Here is a 17,088-nt window from a genome sequence, read left to right on the forward strand (position 1 = left end):
TACTCTAAGTCTACAAGCTATTTGTTACTGAATGAGAAAGAATGGGTTTTAGTCTACACCTTTGACAAGGCCACTTGACAGGACTATTTTAAAAGCTACATATAAACACAGTAAGTTTTAAAAAAAACAAACAAAAAAAAACACAGTAGGCCCCAAATGGAGTCGCTTATGCTAATCCTCACGTCATCAAACTGAGAACTAAATTATACTTTTTTGCCTCTCCCAGAAATGGACTCAAACCAGCCAACCAGGAACTGCTGATTAGCGTTAGTTAGGTAGCCCTTGCCATCCTCTGTAGGGAGAGTAACCTAGCAATAACCAACACGCTTTTTGGATGAGTGTCGCAAAGAGTCAGACACGGCTGAGCAACTGAACTGAACAGAACTGACTGAACTTCCTTGTTCCTGCTCCCTTCTGCCTAGAAGTCTTTCATTTTGTACAGCTCTTCAGAGTTCCTTTCTATTTGCTCAGACTGAATGCTGCCCAATTCATGAATCGTCAAATAAAGTCAGTAAGCTCTTGACTCGGTTCACTTTCATTTTTTTGAAAAGTACTAACACTTAGACCATACAACCTAAGTTTAAATAAGACATACAGATCAAATTATCATTAATAAGAAGTTTCAAGTATTGCTCCTCACCCATCAGGCACGGCAGACAGGTGGCTACAGCTTACGGCCTTGACGTGCACTATCATTTTCTCCCCTTTAACAATGCCAAAAAAAATCCAATTTCCATAACATTTCCTCATAGTACAGGCCTTTGGGACCTTCCCCCTTGCTCCTCCGCCAGGTCTCCCTTCAGAGGTCTGGTGGGCTCCCTCGCATCCTTCAGGTCTTTGCCTGTATATCAGTGAAGTCTTCCCTGAGCACTCTGCTTAAAACCTCCCTCCCTAGAAATCTTTATCTTCTTACGCAACTGTCATATCATGCACTTTACTTATATGTTTTGCTTACCTCCTTTTAAACTTCTCCAGAGCGAATATTTTTGTTTGTTTGATTCACTCATATATTCTCAGCGCCTAAGACTGTGGTGGGCAAAGTATGGGCCAAGGCCCAGTCACTGTTCACCAGTCAAACCCCGGCATGCCCATATTCATTTACATATTATGGGTGACTGCTTTCACGCTCTGACACAGCTGAGTAGTTGCAAGACAGACCATATGGTGGAAAATACTTACAATGACTACTTACAGAAGTCATGCGCAGATCCCTAACCTAAAACAATGGTAGGTCAAACTCAGTGTAACAATTACGGAACAAAGGTATGAACAAACATGGGGGGAAAACGTCTCCGATCCCACAGTATTTTATAAAGATATAATGGAAGAGCGTCTAAACAGAGATATCACTATGAAGCCCTCCCCAGTCTGGCCACCTGTGACCTCTTTGACACCATCTTACTACTGTCCCCCCTCACTCAGCTTTCCCACACTGGTCTTGCTATTCCCTGGACACGTCAGGCAGGGAATGTCAGCTCCTACCCTGGAGTTATTTCATCCGCCTGAGTACTTATCCCCCAGACAGCCAGCCTCATGACTAATTTCTTCATCTCCTCAAGTCTTCACTCAAAGGTTACTTTCTCAATGAGGCTTACCTTACCTTATACTGCAACTCCCCTCCCCTCCCCTCTGTACACACCCCTAATTTCTTTCTTTCTCTAATTTTGTTCTTTTCTTCCCATAATACTCATCACCTTTCATCGTAACATATTATTCATTTTTTATATCTATTGTATGTTATCTCCTTCAATACGGAGTAAGCCTCCATAATGAAACTGCCTCGTACATAGTTGGTATTTAATAAGTATTGATGAATAATTAAATGAAAGATCACTCCATTTCAAAAACTTCTCCATGTACATTCTCAAACTCCCTAACTAGACATTGTTTCTCGCTCCCTATCTATTTACTACTAATTCATCAAACCAATAATCCAAGGGCCAAGTACTGGATGCATGCTCAGCCGCTCTGTTGTGTCTGACTCTTTGTGACCCCAAGGACTGTTAGCTCTCGAGATTCCTCTGTCCATGGGATTCTCCAGGCAAGAATACTGGAGTGGGTATACAGGGATCTTCCTGACTCATGCAAAGGCAGGCGGATTCTTTACCACTGAGTCACCTAGGAAGCCCAAAGGATTGGCATGAGGAGTAAGACACACCCCTGCCCTTAGGTAATTCTTCTTTCTGCTCCCACCATCACGTCTTCGATCTAAACTACTGCCGTCTCTCACCTGGACACGACAGACTTCCGGCTCATCTATCTGGATCCCACCTGAAACCAGTCCAATCCACTCTTCACACCATAAACACAGTGATATTTTCTAATCACAGAGGTGAAACTGTCCCCTTTGCTTAAAATGCTTTGATAATACTCATTCCTCTTACATGGAGAAAAACTCCTTCGCACTGTCTGCAAACTTTCTCTGTATGAACTCCTTTCTCTCTCCAGCCTTACCCACTGTATGCTTGCATGTACATGCATACACACCTGCCATCCCAACCCTCATACTCAGTAAACGTCCTTCCATCTTAGCACCTTTGTACCTGGGGTTCTCACTCCATCACCTAATTACCTCAGCTTACCCTCCAGATCTTTGTCATTTCCTCACAGAAGTGACATCCTTAACTAGGTCATAAGTTCCTATAATAGGCTCTAGTAGCATGTGCCACGGTTGAAACTTTAGATTTGCTCAAGTGATTATTTAATATGTGTCCCCATCTGAAAATAAACTTCATGAGAGTACGGATCACATCTTTTTCTGTTCATCACAGTATCCACAGTGACTGGAACATCTCATTATATGTTTGCTGAACGAATGACTGAATGAAAGCATAAGTCAAGATATGGAAAAAAGGAAAAACTTTAGAGGAAAAAAAAAAAGCGTGAGAAAGGAGTACTAACTGCTAAGTTGTAGGAGGTAAAGAACTCCACATGGGCTAAATTATGGGAGGGCCTGCATATCATTTTAAGGAACTTTCTTGCCCCTCAGGAAATGATGGCACCAGTGACGGCTTTTTAAGCAGTGGAAATGACAATGACTTGTTTAGTATTTCAGATAGCTCTCACAAGCTGTGTCCAGCATGGAGAAAAAAAGAATGCGAAAGGGCAGTGAAACAAATGAAGGCCTAAACTAGGGCACTGATTTAGGAATGAAGAATGGGGGCAACCTCAGGGATCACGTCATTAAAGAACAGTAGTGGTCCAGATAGCTCTAAGCTTGCTGACCAGGGTGACTGGGCTCCAGAAATTTGGATTCAGTAATTCTTAAAACTCATGGGCTGACTGCACTGGAATCATCTGAGGCAATATGTTAGGAAGCAAACAGGAATATAATTAGAAGCATTCATTATTAGCTATGACGATTACTATTCATCCCACTTATTTAATGAAAAGGGAAACTATCTTTGGCCACAGCCTCGGGGTACTTGCTGAGACACTTCTTTTCAGTCACCCGGGCAAAGTCTGCAGAGTACTAGATAAAAAGCACAGGAAGTTAACAGGTCATCTAACAGAAACTCACCCGCTCTGCAGACACCTCATCCCCTGGCAGACACGCAGCAGCAGCGGCAGCGGCACAAGCTATTTCCATCACCGCGGAGCTGGAAGGCGCGTCGGTAGTGGATGAAGACCTGGGTCGGCCGGACTGCATGACGCTTGCCATCTCCTGGCCAGATTTCCTGTTGATCTGTGGACTTCCCTTCGGGGCCTCTGGCTTGCCCCGCCTGCTGTGCAGGCTCGTCCCTCTCTTCATCTTGGGCGGCACGCGGATCTGCTGCAGGACACGATTCAGAGCTGTGGGGTGGGTGGGGACACCATCAGTCTCAGCACACGCGTTCTGGCTTTCCACATCCATTTCAGGCTCTGGCTCTGCCTGAATCTGTTGCACATCGTGGGGAGACACGGACGACCTCCTGCGCTGGTGCTGGAAGAGATGCTTCAAGCCTTGGCCAATCACGTTAATGTTCTCCAAAGCATTGTGGGTCATTTTAGATAACTTTTGTTCTGATTCTGTTTGCTTTCTGGCCTCTGCATCTTGGGATTTGCCTCCGGGATCAGGGTCCTCAAATAACTGTTCACTGCCCGAAGGCTCCATCAGTAGACTTAATACGCTTATTTGCAAACTCAAAATTTTTTTTAACACACCACGACTGTCAAATTAGGTAGGCATTGCTTCGACAGTAACTACACATGCAGCTGTGAGACGAAGGCTTCATGCCTATCTAATGTTAAAAAAAAAAAAAAAAAAAAAAAAAAAAAAAAAAGCTCGTATTATAAATCCATGCAGAAACTCCAGTGTTAAAACAAAGAAAAACATGCCACTAGCCAAAGAAATAGACACTACCATTAAGCAATCTTTAATCAGAAGATTAAAAGATAGTTTTCTAGATAGTGGGTAATGATTACTTTCTAGAATAGGAGAAAAAGTTCCGAAACAAGTACAAAGGAAATGAAAACAGCGTTGTTAAAAAAATAATCCCTACAAGTTGCAATATGAAGAAGAGCTAAATACTAGAAGAGTCATCTTGGAATGGAAACCATAACTTGAGAGAATAGCCATTACTTGGGGAATCGAGAGAGAACAGAGCACAGAGCATTCAATACAGACAGTCTAGCTGAGGCAATAAATGATTCCTCTCAATCACAACCATAGTTAATTATCTGTATGCTGAAGCTCAATACAGTAAATTCAAAGAATAACTGTGAAAAGTGGATATCCCAATCTAACTGCATTGTGGATTTTAATGGGAAAGAGGAATTTCCAGTTATCATTTATATTCATCAAGGTGACTGGCAACTAGAAGTGACAGGTTTGCTCTTTTGAGAAGAAAATGGAAACTAAAATCTTATAGGTTGGATTCTCTGCTGGAGCACAAATGACCTTTTGGTACAATGAGTACATGATCCAGAAAGAATCTGTCTTCAGAGACTAGAGCTTGGCTCAGAACCAGCGAACAAAGAAAGAGACTCAAAGGAATCCCTTTCTTTGGAAAGGGCCGACCCTGACAGAGGCTGCCCGTGTATAGTCCGTCCTCCATATACGCGGGTTCCACATCTGCAGATTCAACCAACCTCAGATGGGAAACATTTGGGGTGAAGGAGTTCTAGGATGTTACAAAGAGCAAAACCTGAATTTGCCATGTTCCCAGCAACTGTTTTCATAGCATTTATTTACGTTGTATTAGGTATTATAAATGCTCTAGAGATGATTTAAGGTATATGGGAGGATGCGCATGGTTCTATGCAAATACTATGCCATTTCATATAAGAGACAGGAGCATCTGAGGATTTTGTTATCTGCAGGAGTCCTGGAACCAGTCCTCCACGGGTATCAGGGGACAGCTGTATTCACACAAACTCAAAAGCAAAGAAGTGACACAGTAACGGGTATGACTAAAAAGGAGAGAAAAAGAAGGGTCAGATCGCAACCACACACCAACATTAAGTGCAGGAAATCAAAAGGAAGCTGAAACTAAGAGATGTAAGGTCAGCACAATTGCCATAGTTACGGAAGTCACATGCCAAAGAAAGGGAGGGTGTGGTAGGGATGAGATTTCTCATAACAGAAAACTTTTTAAAAAATTGAGTTTCTGCAAATTTCTAAAACAAAACTGCATTAAAGTACAGAACCTGCTAAGGAGGACAAAACGTGGTGCGTCAAGTTCTTTATTTCTATATTTTACCTCAAACTTTTGTTCAAAGGGCTTTAAAACACAGGGGTGTTATACCAAGGACTTTGAACAGTTTGAAGTTACAACTAAGTCACTACCAAGTCTGAAGCACCTAGGGTGGTCATGGTCTAGCATATGCAGACAGACCTCTGGCCACCAAACAGCAATCTGAAAGGCATAAATCAGTTGGATTTAAGAGTTCACTGTGACCTCCAGGCTCCGAGAGTCCAAAGGGACAGGAATGCAAACCCATCAGACCTTTCTTCCTGGTAACTTCTCTCAGATGACCTTCTCACCATGAACGTGTATGGACGCCGTCACTGTGGCTTCGGGGACCACACTCTTCCATGCCTATCTTCCCATCTCCTAACCTCTTCATGACTCAGCAGCATAAACCATGTTGACAGAGTTAAAGACCTTTAACCAGTACCTTCCTACTATCTAAATACCACAAAATTCTTTGCTCCCAAACTAGGTAAATGAGGAGCAGTCACGAAGATGGGAAATTTCACTGCTTTTCACTCAAATTCTCTGTGGCCGCACCGAAAACCGGCCACACCACTGGGGCCTCTCACCCTTTTCCTGACTCTCTGTTGCTTTTATTTTTCCTTTTCCCTTTGGGAGAGCCAAGAGCGAGGCCCTTAATCCTTCCGACATAAACAACTGTTTCGGGCTATATGGAGTTTTCTGGGGCTCCTTGTGGGCAATAATGTTGTCAACAGTATATGTATTTAATTATCCTCACCTTCCCTCATGAGTTTCTAGCGCAGACTAACAGTTATTGAATTATTTTCACTCTACAAAGCACTAAGCTTCTCAGACAAAAAGGGCTATGTAACCAAGCTTATCCAGTAATTATATCAATTAACCTCTTCTTGCACTGGGATATTTAGACCCTGAGAAGACAGAGGATCTGACAGCAGCAGGCTGATAATGAGGAAGTAATTTACTTTTCTCCTTATTTATATTGCATTAGCTAAATAATACAACAGATTTTTTGTTGCTGCTGTTTTTGAAAGTAAAATATATAAAATAAGTTTCTCCCATGAGAATAAAAGATACCATAAAGAGAGGAATGGTGTCAAGGTTCATTAGAAAACTACCAAATCTACTTGTCTCATATACAAACATACAAGGAATTTATTACTCAGCAGATCAGCTTCATTGGGCAGTGTTATAAACTAATCAGGTGGTCACCTGCTTCTTGGTTTTAAAAAATGGAGAATATGGTACATTTTTAAATGTCAGTATCTGCATTTGAGATTTCATTAGCATATCTATATCATTTATTCTCATATAATTCAAAAGAATGATGAATTATAAGGACATGCCAGCATTTGGAGGAAAACCTAGAAACAGAGTGTTGATTTACAAGCCAAAGCTTGCACAGGCTATCTACATGGCTGCACAGATTACCTAGTAGAGGAGTAGTAAATTCTGGGATTTCAAAGGCAAAACACATCTTCATGATACTAACAGAAGCTCACCTAACACAGAACACCAAAGAAACCTAAACTGAGCTTTAAGCATCAAATTGTTAGATAAGAATTTTGAAAAACAACCTGTTGCACTGACTGTAAAATGTAATGCTATAATCATTATATAAAACTTGTGACAGGAAGAAAGCAAACACTAAAATAATTCAATAATGTGAATGTTTTTTAGGAACCCCCCCCCCAGTTTCTTCTGTAAGACAGTAGTAAAATTCAAATGAATAATAACTGCTGTTCAGCTTATAAAACTTCCCAAACAGCCATATTCCGATCTCTGGTTTAACACGAACAAGTTCAACTGTAAAGCTAAATGTTCTTTCATAAGAAGGAAATGTTGGTTTCTCTTTTATTCACAGGGCTTCTCTGAAAAGTAAAGTCCTTCTAGGTAAGCCTGAGGAAACCAGTAAAGAGAAAAGGGAACAAAAGGATATGGGAGAAAGGGGGCAGGAGAAAGGTGTGAAAAGTGAGGAAAAAAGAAGAGGAAATGGTAGCCACCAACAAACCAGATATTTCAGAAAACTTTGTTAAATTCTCAGAATTTTTAACAATTTTCTACAACAGTTTTGAAAAAAAAACCTCAAATTATATATGAACTATCTTTCTTTTTTTTCCTTTAAATTGTTACTCCTAACTTTTTAGTTTTCTTGATAGACACGGTGACCAAAGCTTTTTGGTTTGGCTATGAACCAAATTATTTCACTGATGCTAACAAGTTGAATACTTGCCTTTATCACTCTTCCTCAAGGTCTTCTAAGGTGTTCTGGAATCCTTTTAGGGAAAGCTGAAAAGCAAACATTAAGAATTACAAAGCAGGAAACTTAGAAGAGGGGAATTTATTTATATAAACATAGGAAAAAACTGAGTATACACATAACAAAACGGTAACATTTATCTCTCAGTGGTAGTAATGCAGGGTAATTTTTTCTAGTGTTTTTCAGTATTTTCTCATTTTGCAAAGAAATAATGAAAAAAAAATATATAATCAAGAAAAAACACTTTGGGGGAAAAGTAACTTGTCAATACTTAAAAAAAGAAAGCATATTTCATAAATATTTTTACACTATGATACTGAATTAGGAATGGATAGTCCATTAATTCTAATCTTAAAGTAAAATGAAATGCAAAATAAGTGTGTTAGTCGCTCAGTCATGTCTGATTCTTTGCAACCCTGTGGACTGTAGCCCACCAGGCTCCTCTGTCCACAGAATTCTCCAGGCCAGTATACTGGAGTGGGTTGCCATTCCTACTCCAGGGTATCTTCCCAACCCAAGGATTGAATCCGGGCCTCCCGCATTGTGAGCAGATTCCTTACCAACATGAAAAGAAGTATAATTTTATAAGCAAGTATCTTTCAAGTAGCTTCCAATTCTCCATCCGCAATTTTGCATTCAAGAGCAACTCTTAAAAAGTATGTCTACCATGAATAACTGAGGCTCAAGATGCACCAAAATGGAAAATTCCCTGGAAAACAGCCATTACCAAAGGCAATTTACTGAGGCACGTGTTTGGGGGGCATCTGCTTTGTGCTCCGAATTACACAAACAAAGCATCCTACCTTATCCTCAAGGATCTAATCTAGGATGGAAAGTAAGTTTACATACTTGAAGCTTAAGAGAAACAGCACAGAACAACATAATTAAGTGCTAAAATGTGTAAAGACAACTATGATTACCATCAGAAGTGGAAGAAATCAGACTACATTTGCCTTGAAAAGTTTCAAGAAGAAAGAAGCTTTCCCTGAACTTGGAAAGATGAGAAGATGGATGAATAAGCAGCAAGATATAGGCCAAGTGTCCCAGCCCCAGAGCAGTAAACACAGCACAGAGCAGTATACGTGCTGAACGTCGGGGGGCCAGTGAAGAGGCCAGATGACTGTGCTGGGGGATACTCATTCTGAGTCATCTGGAGAACTGAGGGGCTGGTGGGCAGATGTGAGGGAGGACTTTCCATCTTTAACTTTTTCTACTTTTCGAGGTATATACATTATGATTATTCTTATGTTGGGAAAAAATAAACTTACATATTTGAAAAAAAAAGAAAGTAAATACATGTTTTAATCTCAAGGGGAAACATTTAAAAATGGTAGAAAAGGATATAACTATTGTACTAACAGAAAGGAAAAACAGAATTAAAATATGCAAATAAATACAAAAAGGAGGGAAAGCAAGATTGCAGATAAGACATATAAAAAGGAAAATATAAGCTATCAAATGCAAATCCAAATATTCCAATAATTAAATATAAGTGGACCAAAAGAAAAAGATTATCATACGAAATAAAAAACGGAAATCAATCCCTGGTGGTCCAGTGGTTAGGACCCAGCACTTTCACAGCGGTGACCCAGTTCATTCACTGGTTGGGGAACTAAGATCCCACAGTCCTGTGACGTGGCCAAAAAAAAAAATTCTTCTATTATGATGTGTAAAAGAATCATGCCCAATATAGAGAACAATTAAAATAAAATGCATAGAAAGGGTTAACAAAAATAATCTAAACAAAAGCTGCTCAAGCTTTATTAGTAGTACTCAAAATAAGACTGCAATTCAAAAAGCATTAACAGAGGTAATATAAGTCACAGGATTAAATGCAGAATTCACTAGAAAGACATCATCTAAAATTTATATGCAAGTAATAACACAGCCTCCAAATGCATAAAGCACAACTCAGCAGAACTACTGGAAGTGAAATATACCTAAAATCATAATGGAGAAATTTTTAACATCTCTCATAATTGACAGAATAAATGACCTAAATCAGAGGAAAAATAAGAGATACAGATTTGAATAGCATGGTTAACAAACTGGGGACCTAAACAGACATTTGTATAAGACAGTACCCAATAACTGCAGAATATGCTATCAAGCTCAAAGAGATCACTTACAAAAAGTGACCCATATGCTAAGCACTAAAGCAAGTCTCACAAGTTATTCTCTGACCACAATGTGGACTCCTAAGGTTCAGAAAGAGTAGATGAAACCACTCTCTCCCCACCACCCACAATGTCTCCTGACCCAACCTGGAGGCAATGCAACAGGGATGGAGCAACACAGAGGCTGGACAAGCACCTAAAATCCTAGAGGTAAAGCTTTCTAACCAAACGAAATACAGCCCCAAGAGCATGAAAGAATCCCACTGCAGTCAGGAAGATTAAAGCACAAGTTTTGACCAACTGCTGGAGACTGAATGTGGGCTAATGTCAGAGTGCAAAGTCTCAAGGGACTGCCATCATGAGAGTGTCTACCCTATCAGAGGCTTTTCCGCCAGGAACCTCAAAAGGCTGCTGGGGGAGGGGGGGAGGTGGAGAGAATCTGAGAGAATGAAAAGAAGCTCCTTATCCCAGCCCCCACCCTTGCGGAGCTTGGCAAGTCAACGCCAATCAGCCCAAATCAATCTCCCCTATTAGCTTAAGGACTTCCCTGGTGGTCCAGTTTGGTTAAGCCTCCGTGCTTCCACTGCAGGGAACGAAGATTCTGCATGCCACATGGTGAAGCCAAAAAAATAAAATACAGGGGCAGAGAAGGCTGCTTTGAATAGGAAATTTAAACAAAAAATAAACTACTATTGGTTAAAATTTATTTTTAAAAAACCTAAGCTTAAAAAGGGGGAGGGAGGATAAAACCTAAGATAGACACAGCAGTTGAGGAAGAGAAAAGAAGGGGAACAACTCCACTCCTAGAAAGTTTTATGAGGGCCACACCTTTGAGACCCAGGTTCTAGTGCCTGCCTAAATCTGAGGCTTACCAGATCATCACAGAACTCCCCCCACCCTCCACTATAATGCTAACAATTCAGTTCAGTTCAGTCACTCAGTCATGTCTGCCTCTTTGCGACCCCATGGACTGCAGCACGCCAGGCTTCCCTGTCCATCACCAACTCCCAGAGCTTGCTCAAACTCAGGTCCATCGAGCTGCTGATGCCATCCAACCATCTTATCCTCTGTCATCTCCTTCTCCTCCTGCCTTCAATCTTTCCTAGCATGAGGTCTTTCCCAAGGAGTCAGTTCTTTGCATCAGGTAGCCAAAGTATTAGAGTTTCAGCTTCACCATCAGTCCTTCCAATGAATATTCAAGACTGATTTCCTTTAGGATTGACTGGTTTCATCTCCCTGCAGTCCATGGGACTCTCAAGAGTCTTCTCCAACACCACAGTTCAGAAGCATCAGTTCTTTGGCACTCAGCTTTCTTTATAGTCCACTCTCACATCCATACATGACTCCTGGAAAAACCATAGCTTTGACTAGACGGACCTTTGTCAGCAAAGTAATGGTCTCTGCTAACAAGCGTTGAGTAAACATAATGAAATACAGCTGCAAGAAACAAACTCACTGTGTGAAACAGCACAAACAGAAAACCCAAAGCTAAGCAGGGATATAATGGACACTAGGGAAATTTGAAGTCTTTGGTTTCCATAGCAACAACATGTATCAATGCTGGTAACCATAGCAATGATACTCTTTAAACATAGCCCAACCCCTAACAGATTAATTTAAATTCTACCTTAAAGGCTCAGCAGTAGGAAGTTTGCAGTCTTCTCTAAGCATATCAGATATTCACCTCAGTATTTCCTGTTCTACACAAAATGGACACCTTTCAACAAGGACTTAGGAAGCATGCCAAAGGTGGTAATAAAAACATAGTTTTGCAGAAACAAAGCGATCATCAGGACTAGACTCAGAAATGCCACAGGTATGAGAGTTATCAGAGAATTTAAAACATGATTAATATGGTGAAGACTAACGGAAAAGGTAGACAACATGCAAGATCAGACAGGTAGTTTTACAGAGACGTGGAAATCATAAAGAATATAGTGGAAATCCTAGAAAGAAAAACATGGTAATCAACAACAAATTCTTTTAGTAGATTTGAAACAGCTAAAAAAAGAATCTGTGAACTTGAAGACAGGCTCATAGAAATTACTCAAATTGAAATGTAAAGAAGAAAAGAAGTAGGAAAATAAAACAAGAGAAAATATCCAAGAACTGTGGGAAAATATCAAATAGTGTAATATACTCAGAATGCCTGGAGAAGAAAGAACAGAGCAGAAGAAATATTCGAATGGTTAAGTGACAAGACACCAAACTACAGATTTAAGAAGGTCCAAAAGTGTCAAACAAGACTTTAAAAAAACCCAAAAAACTAGGCATATCATATTCAAATAGCTGAAAAGAAAAAGGGAAATCGTGAAGGCAACCAGACAGGGGAAAACAGTATATACAGAGGAACAAGGATAAGGATTATAATAACCTTGCTGTCAGAAACTTTGCAAGCAAGGTAATAGGGGTTTAGCAACTTTAAAATGTTGAAAGAAAAAGACTGTTCAACCAGCATTCTATATCTAGTGAGAATATCCTTCGTAAGTGAAGAGGAAATAAAGACTTTTCCAATGTGTAAGTGCACTTTTTGGTTCAGCCGCTATGGAAAACAGTATGGAGTTTTCCCTAAAAAGCTATCAAGAAAAAACAGAGCTGCCATATGACCCAGCAATACCACTCTTGGACATACATCTGGAGAAAACTCTAATTCAAAAAGATACATGCACCCCAATAGTCATAGCAGCACTATGAATAATAACTAAGACATGGAAGCAACCTAAATGTCCATCAGTAGAGGAATGGATAAATAAGATGTAGCACATGTACACAATGGTAAACTACTCAGTCATAAAAAGAATGAAGCAATGCCATTTGCAGCAACAAGGATGGACCTAGAGAGTATCATACTCAGTGAAGTAAGTCAGAGAAGACAAATATCACAGAATATCACTTATATGTGGAATCCAAAAAAAATGATACAAATGAACTTATTTACAAAACAGAAACAGACTCACAGAGAAAACGAACTTACAGTTGCCAAAGGTGAAAGCGGGTGAGGATAAACTGGGAAATTAGGACTCAAAAGATACACATTACTGAAACAGATAAACAAGGCCCACTGTACAGCACAGATAACTATGTTCAATATCTTGTAACAACCTAAAATGGAAAAGAATCTGAAAAGGAATATATACACACATATATGTATAACTGGATCAGTTTGCTGTCCACGAGAAACTAACACAACATTGTCAATTAGTACAGTTCAGTCGCTCAGTCGTGTCTGACTCTTTGTGACCCCATGGACTACAGCGCGCCAGGCTTCGCTGTCCATCACCAACTCCCAGAGCTTGCTCAAACTCATGTGCATCAAGTTTCTGATGCCATCCAACCATCTCATCCATTGTCATCCCCTTCTCCTCCTGCCTTCAATCTTTCCTAGCATGAGGTCTTTCCCAAGGAGTCAGTTCTTTGCATCAGGTGGCCGAAGTGTTAGAGCTTCAGCTTCAGCATCAGTCCTTCCAATGAATATTCACGACTGATTTCCTTTAGGGTTGACTGGTTTGATCTCCTTGCAGTTCAAGGGATTCTCAAGAGTCTTCTCCAGCACCACAGTTCAAAAGCATCAATTCTTTAGCACTCAGCTTTCTTTGTGGTCCAATTCTCATGTCCATACATGACTACTGGAAAAACCATAATTTTGACTATATAGAACTCTGTTGGTAAAGTTATGTCTCTGCTTTTAATATGCTGGTGTGTGAGATGAGTGTAATTGTGAGGTAGTTTGAACATTCTTTGGCATTGCCTTTCTTTGGGATTGGAATGAAAGCTTATCTTTTCCAGTCCTGTGGCCACTGTTGAATTTTCCAACTATACTTCAATTAAAAAATCTTAATTCCAAATTTCTTACATCAAGTAGTCATGATATGTAATTCAAAACAGGAAAGAATACTCAAAATAAACATACACTAGTGTCTATTATTAATTAATGTTACATATAAATAGCAGGCTTCCCAGGAGGCCCAGTGGGTAAAGACTCCAACTGCAATACAGGAGACGCAGGTTCAACCCCTGGGTCAGGAAGATCCTCTGATGGAGGGCATGGCAACCCACTCCAGTATTCTTGCCTAGAGAATTCCATAACAGAGGAGTCTGGAGGGCCACAGTTCATGGGGTCACTAAGAGTCAGGCATGACTGAAGTGACTGAGCACGTAGGCACACATAACATAAATGCTACATTTCAATAAGGCTGGAGAATGTCAAACTTGCTCAACTGACCCAGAGCCAATCTTAAATCTCTCTAGAGTAAATGGATGAACACAAAGTTTAGGAATAAAACTTAGTCATGTTTTTTTGGATTTTAAAAAACATCTTCAACTTATGCTCTTTCTCCTTCACTGTAGGTCATCTGAAATGGTTTCAGTGGTAACACATACTTTACGCTTTGCTACACTGCAAATTTATTCAACAGTTCTATTCTTGAAGTCATTATTTCTTCTCATGCTTCTATTTTATAAAGGACAACATTTTTCTGGCTACCTCCTAAGGGTATTTGTGATTTAGCAACATCTTTTCCCAGCCCGGTCATTCACACCCAAAACAAACCTTTCTCTTGACCTCCTTGGTTTATAAATGCATAGACAAGAAACCCAAGAGTTCAGCCAGAAATGAGAAAGACATAATCAAGTAAGTTCAACAGATATTTACTACTTTGAAAAATGCAATCACCTCAGTCACAAATATAGCTTTATCACATTTCCTTGAGTTGAGCTTCCCTTGTGGCTCAGATGGTCAAGAATCTGCCTGCAATGCTGGAGACCTGGTTAAGTCCCTGGGTTGGGAAGATCCCCTGGAGAAGGGAAAGGTTACCCACTCCAGTATTCTGGCTTGGAGAAATCCATGGACTTTATAGTCCATGGGGTCACAAAGAGTCGGACACGACTGAGCAATTTTCACTTCACTTCACTTCATTTGAGTTTAGTCAGTAAATATGGCTGAAGCAAGAGGATCTGACTAAAAGCACGGTGACCAAAAAGAATGGGTAGCTCTAGTGCCTTGGCTTAAACTGTTCTGTGAATGGATGAACATGCAAACATGAGAATACAAGATACCAAGATACAGTGCTCCATTAAAAGTGAGAAATATGGTCAAAGTGAGACTGTCCAGTGAGTAGTTGATAACTACAAGACAACAAATGCACTGGTAGAATCTGTCTGCTGTATTTTGGAACTATGGAATCTACGGGGAAGGCTTGGACAGTAAGTTGCATTTAATTTCAATTTCAACTCCTAGCACTGTAGCAGCTACACAGCTTCCTCCAGCAACACGAAAGTCAGCTGGGCAAGGTTCCAGAGCAGCTTGGACACAGCTTATGGGAGCTCGCGTGGGCAAAAAAGACTCTGTCCTCCAAGATCTATGTGATCCATGCTCTGACCACTGACTGTTGCTTCTGATCACAAAGATGCAGAGACAGGCGCTCATTTTTGTTGCATCTTTCCTCCCCATCCCTCTGACCCCCAGTAGGTGCAAGGCCCTCTCTCTCCAGCTAAGTGACTTCCAAGGGATTTATTTGGTATCCTTCTTTCCAGTAATTTGGCCACCTGATGTGAAGAACTGACTCATTGGAAAAGACCCTAACGCTGGGTAAGATTGAAGGTGGGAGGAGAAGGGGATGACAGAGGATGAGATGATTGGATGGCATCACCAACTCGATGGACATGACTTTGAGCAAGCTCTAGGAGTTGGTGATGGACAGGGAAGCCTGGCGTGCTGCAGTCCATGGGGTTGCAAACAGTCGGACAGGACTGAGCGACTGAACTGAACTGACCCTTTTTCCCCCAATCCATCTCCCTACCCCTTACCCCCACTATTGGTAGCTAGACACTGAAGACTAAGACATTCAAAAGCAACTGCATACACATTCTTCTGAAATGTATGTGGGATACATTTAAGGACAGACCACATAACAGCTCACAAATTAAGTCTCAATATATTTTAAAAGCACACAAACTATCTTCAATCAGAATGGGATGAAGTTAGAAAATAACAACAGAACAATAACTGGAAATTCACAAATGTGTGAAAACCACACACTATTAAATTAACAAATGAATCAAAGAAATCACAAGGGAAATTAGCAAAAACTTAGAGACGAATAAAAATGAAAACATGACATTCTAAAACCTATGGGACACTTAGAAAGCAGCATTGAGGCAGAAATTTATAAACCCCCACATTAACAAACAAGAAAGATCATAAATGAAAAAACATAATTTTATAATTTACAGAACTAGAATAAGAGGACTTAAATGCAAAAGTAGAGAAGGGAGGAAATAACGAAGATGAGAGCAGAAATCAGTGAAGCAGAGAAGAGAAAAACAACACAGAAAATCAACAAAACTAGAAGATGATTCCTTGAAAAAAGAGCAACAAAACTGACAAACTCTGAGCTAGAGTGACTGCTAAAGAGAGGACAGACCCAAAATCAGAAACGAGAAGTGAGGACAACTCTATGGGAATATAAAGGGTTACCAGAGTATATTATGCACAACTGTGTGCCAACAAATCGTACAACCAAGATGAAATGGACAGATTCCTAGAAACACAAAACCTACCAAGACTACCTCAAGACTCTGAACAGATCTACAAAGAGTAAGGAGACTGAATCACTCATCAAAAATCTCTTGACAACTTAACAGTAAGATGTAAGAAAGAAAAGTGAAAGTTAAAGTCGCCTAGTCGTGTCTGACTCTCTGCGACGTCCATGGGATTCTCCAGGCGGGGATCCCCTTCTCCAGGGGATCTTCCCAACCCAGGGATCAAAGGCAGGTCTCCTGCATTGCAGGCAGACTCTTCACCAGCTGAGCCATCAGGGAAGCCTAAGATGTAAGAAAGGTTACATTTAATGCAAAATTGTAAATTCTTTTCTAATTAACACTCAGATTAAGTGCCATCTGAAAACCGTTAGTACTTCACTGAAAAGTCGGCATTTCTTTTGTAAAGAAAGATAAATGCATAATGTGTAACAAAGGCTAAGTCCTGGGAGAAAATAATGGTAGAAAATATGGAACCATACTACTACCCCATCAATTCCTGTTTTTGTACTTAACACTG

At 40.3% G+C, this 17,088-nt stretch overlaps 1 protein-coding gene across 14 annotated transcripts in view; it reads right to left on the minus strand.

Annotated features, from left to right (window-relative positions):
* Positions 1 to 17,088, minus strand: part of TMCC1 (transmembrane and coiled-coil domain family 1) — a 152,347-nt gene that overhangs the window by 102,776 nt on the left and 32,483 nt on the right. For 6 of the 14 annotated variants that reach the window (XM_043443516.1, XM_043443513.1, XM_043443514.1 and 3 more), the window contains 2 exons: positions 7,888 to 7,943; positions 3,521 to 4,220 (listed from right to left, as the gene is read on the minus strand). In XM_043443516.1, coding sequence (XP_043299451.1) covers positions 3,521 to 4,093 — 573 coding nt within the window. In that variant the 5' untranslated portion in view covers positions 4,094 to 4,220; positions 7,888 to 7,943. Of the gene's footprint in view, positions 1 to 3,520; positions 4,221 to 7,887; positions 7,944 to 17,088 lie in introns of those variants that run through there. The other 8 variants (XM_043443520.1, XM_043443519.1, XM_043443518.1 and 5 more) reach the window with 3 other exon arrangements.

This window comes from Cervus canadensis, chromosome 22 (assembly GCF_019320065.1).
Source record: "Cervus canadensis isolate Bull #8, Minnesota chromosome 22, ASM1932006v1, whole genome shotgun sequence".
NCBI classification, from domain to species: domain Eukaryota; kingdom Metazoa; phylum Chordata; class Mammalia; order Artiodactyla; family Cervidae; genus Cervus; species Cervus canadensis.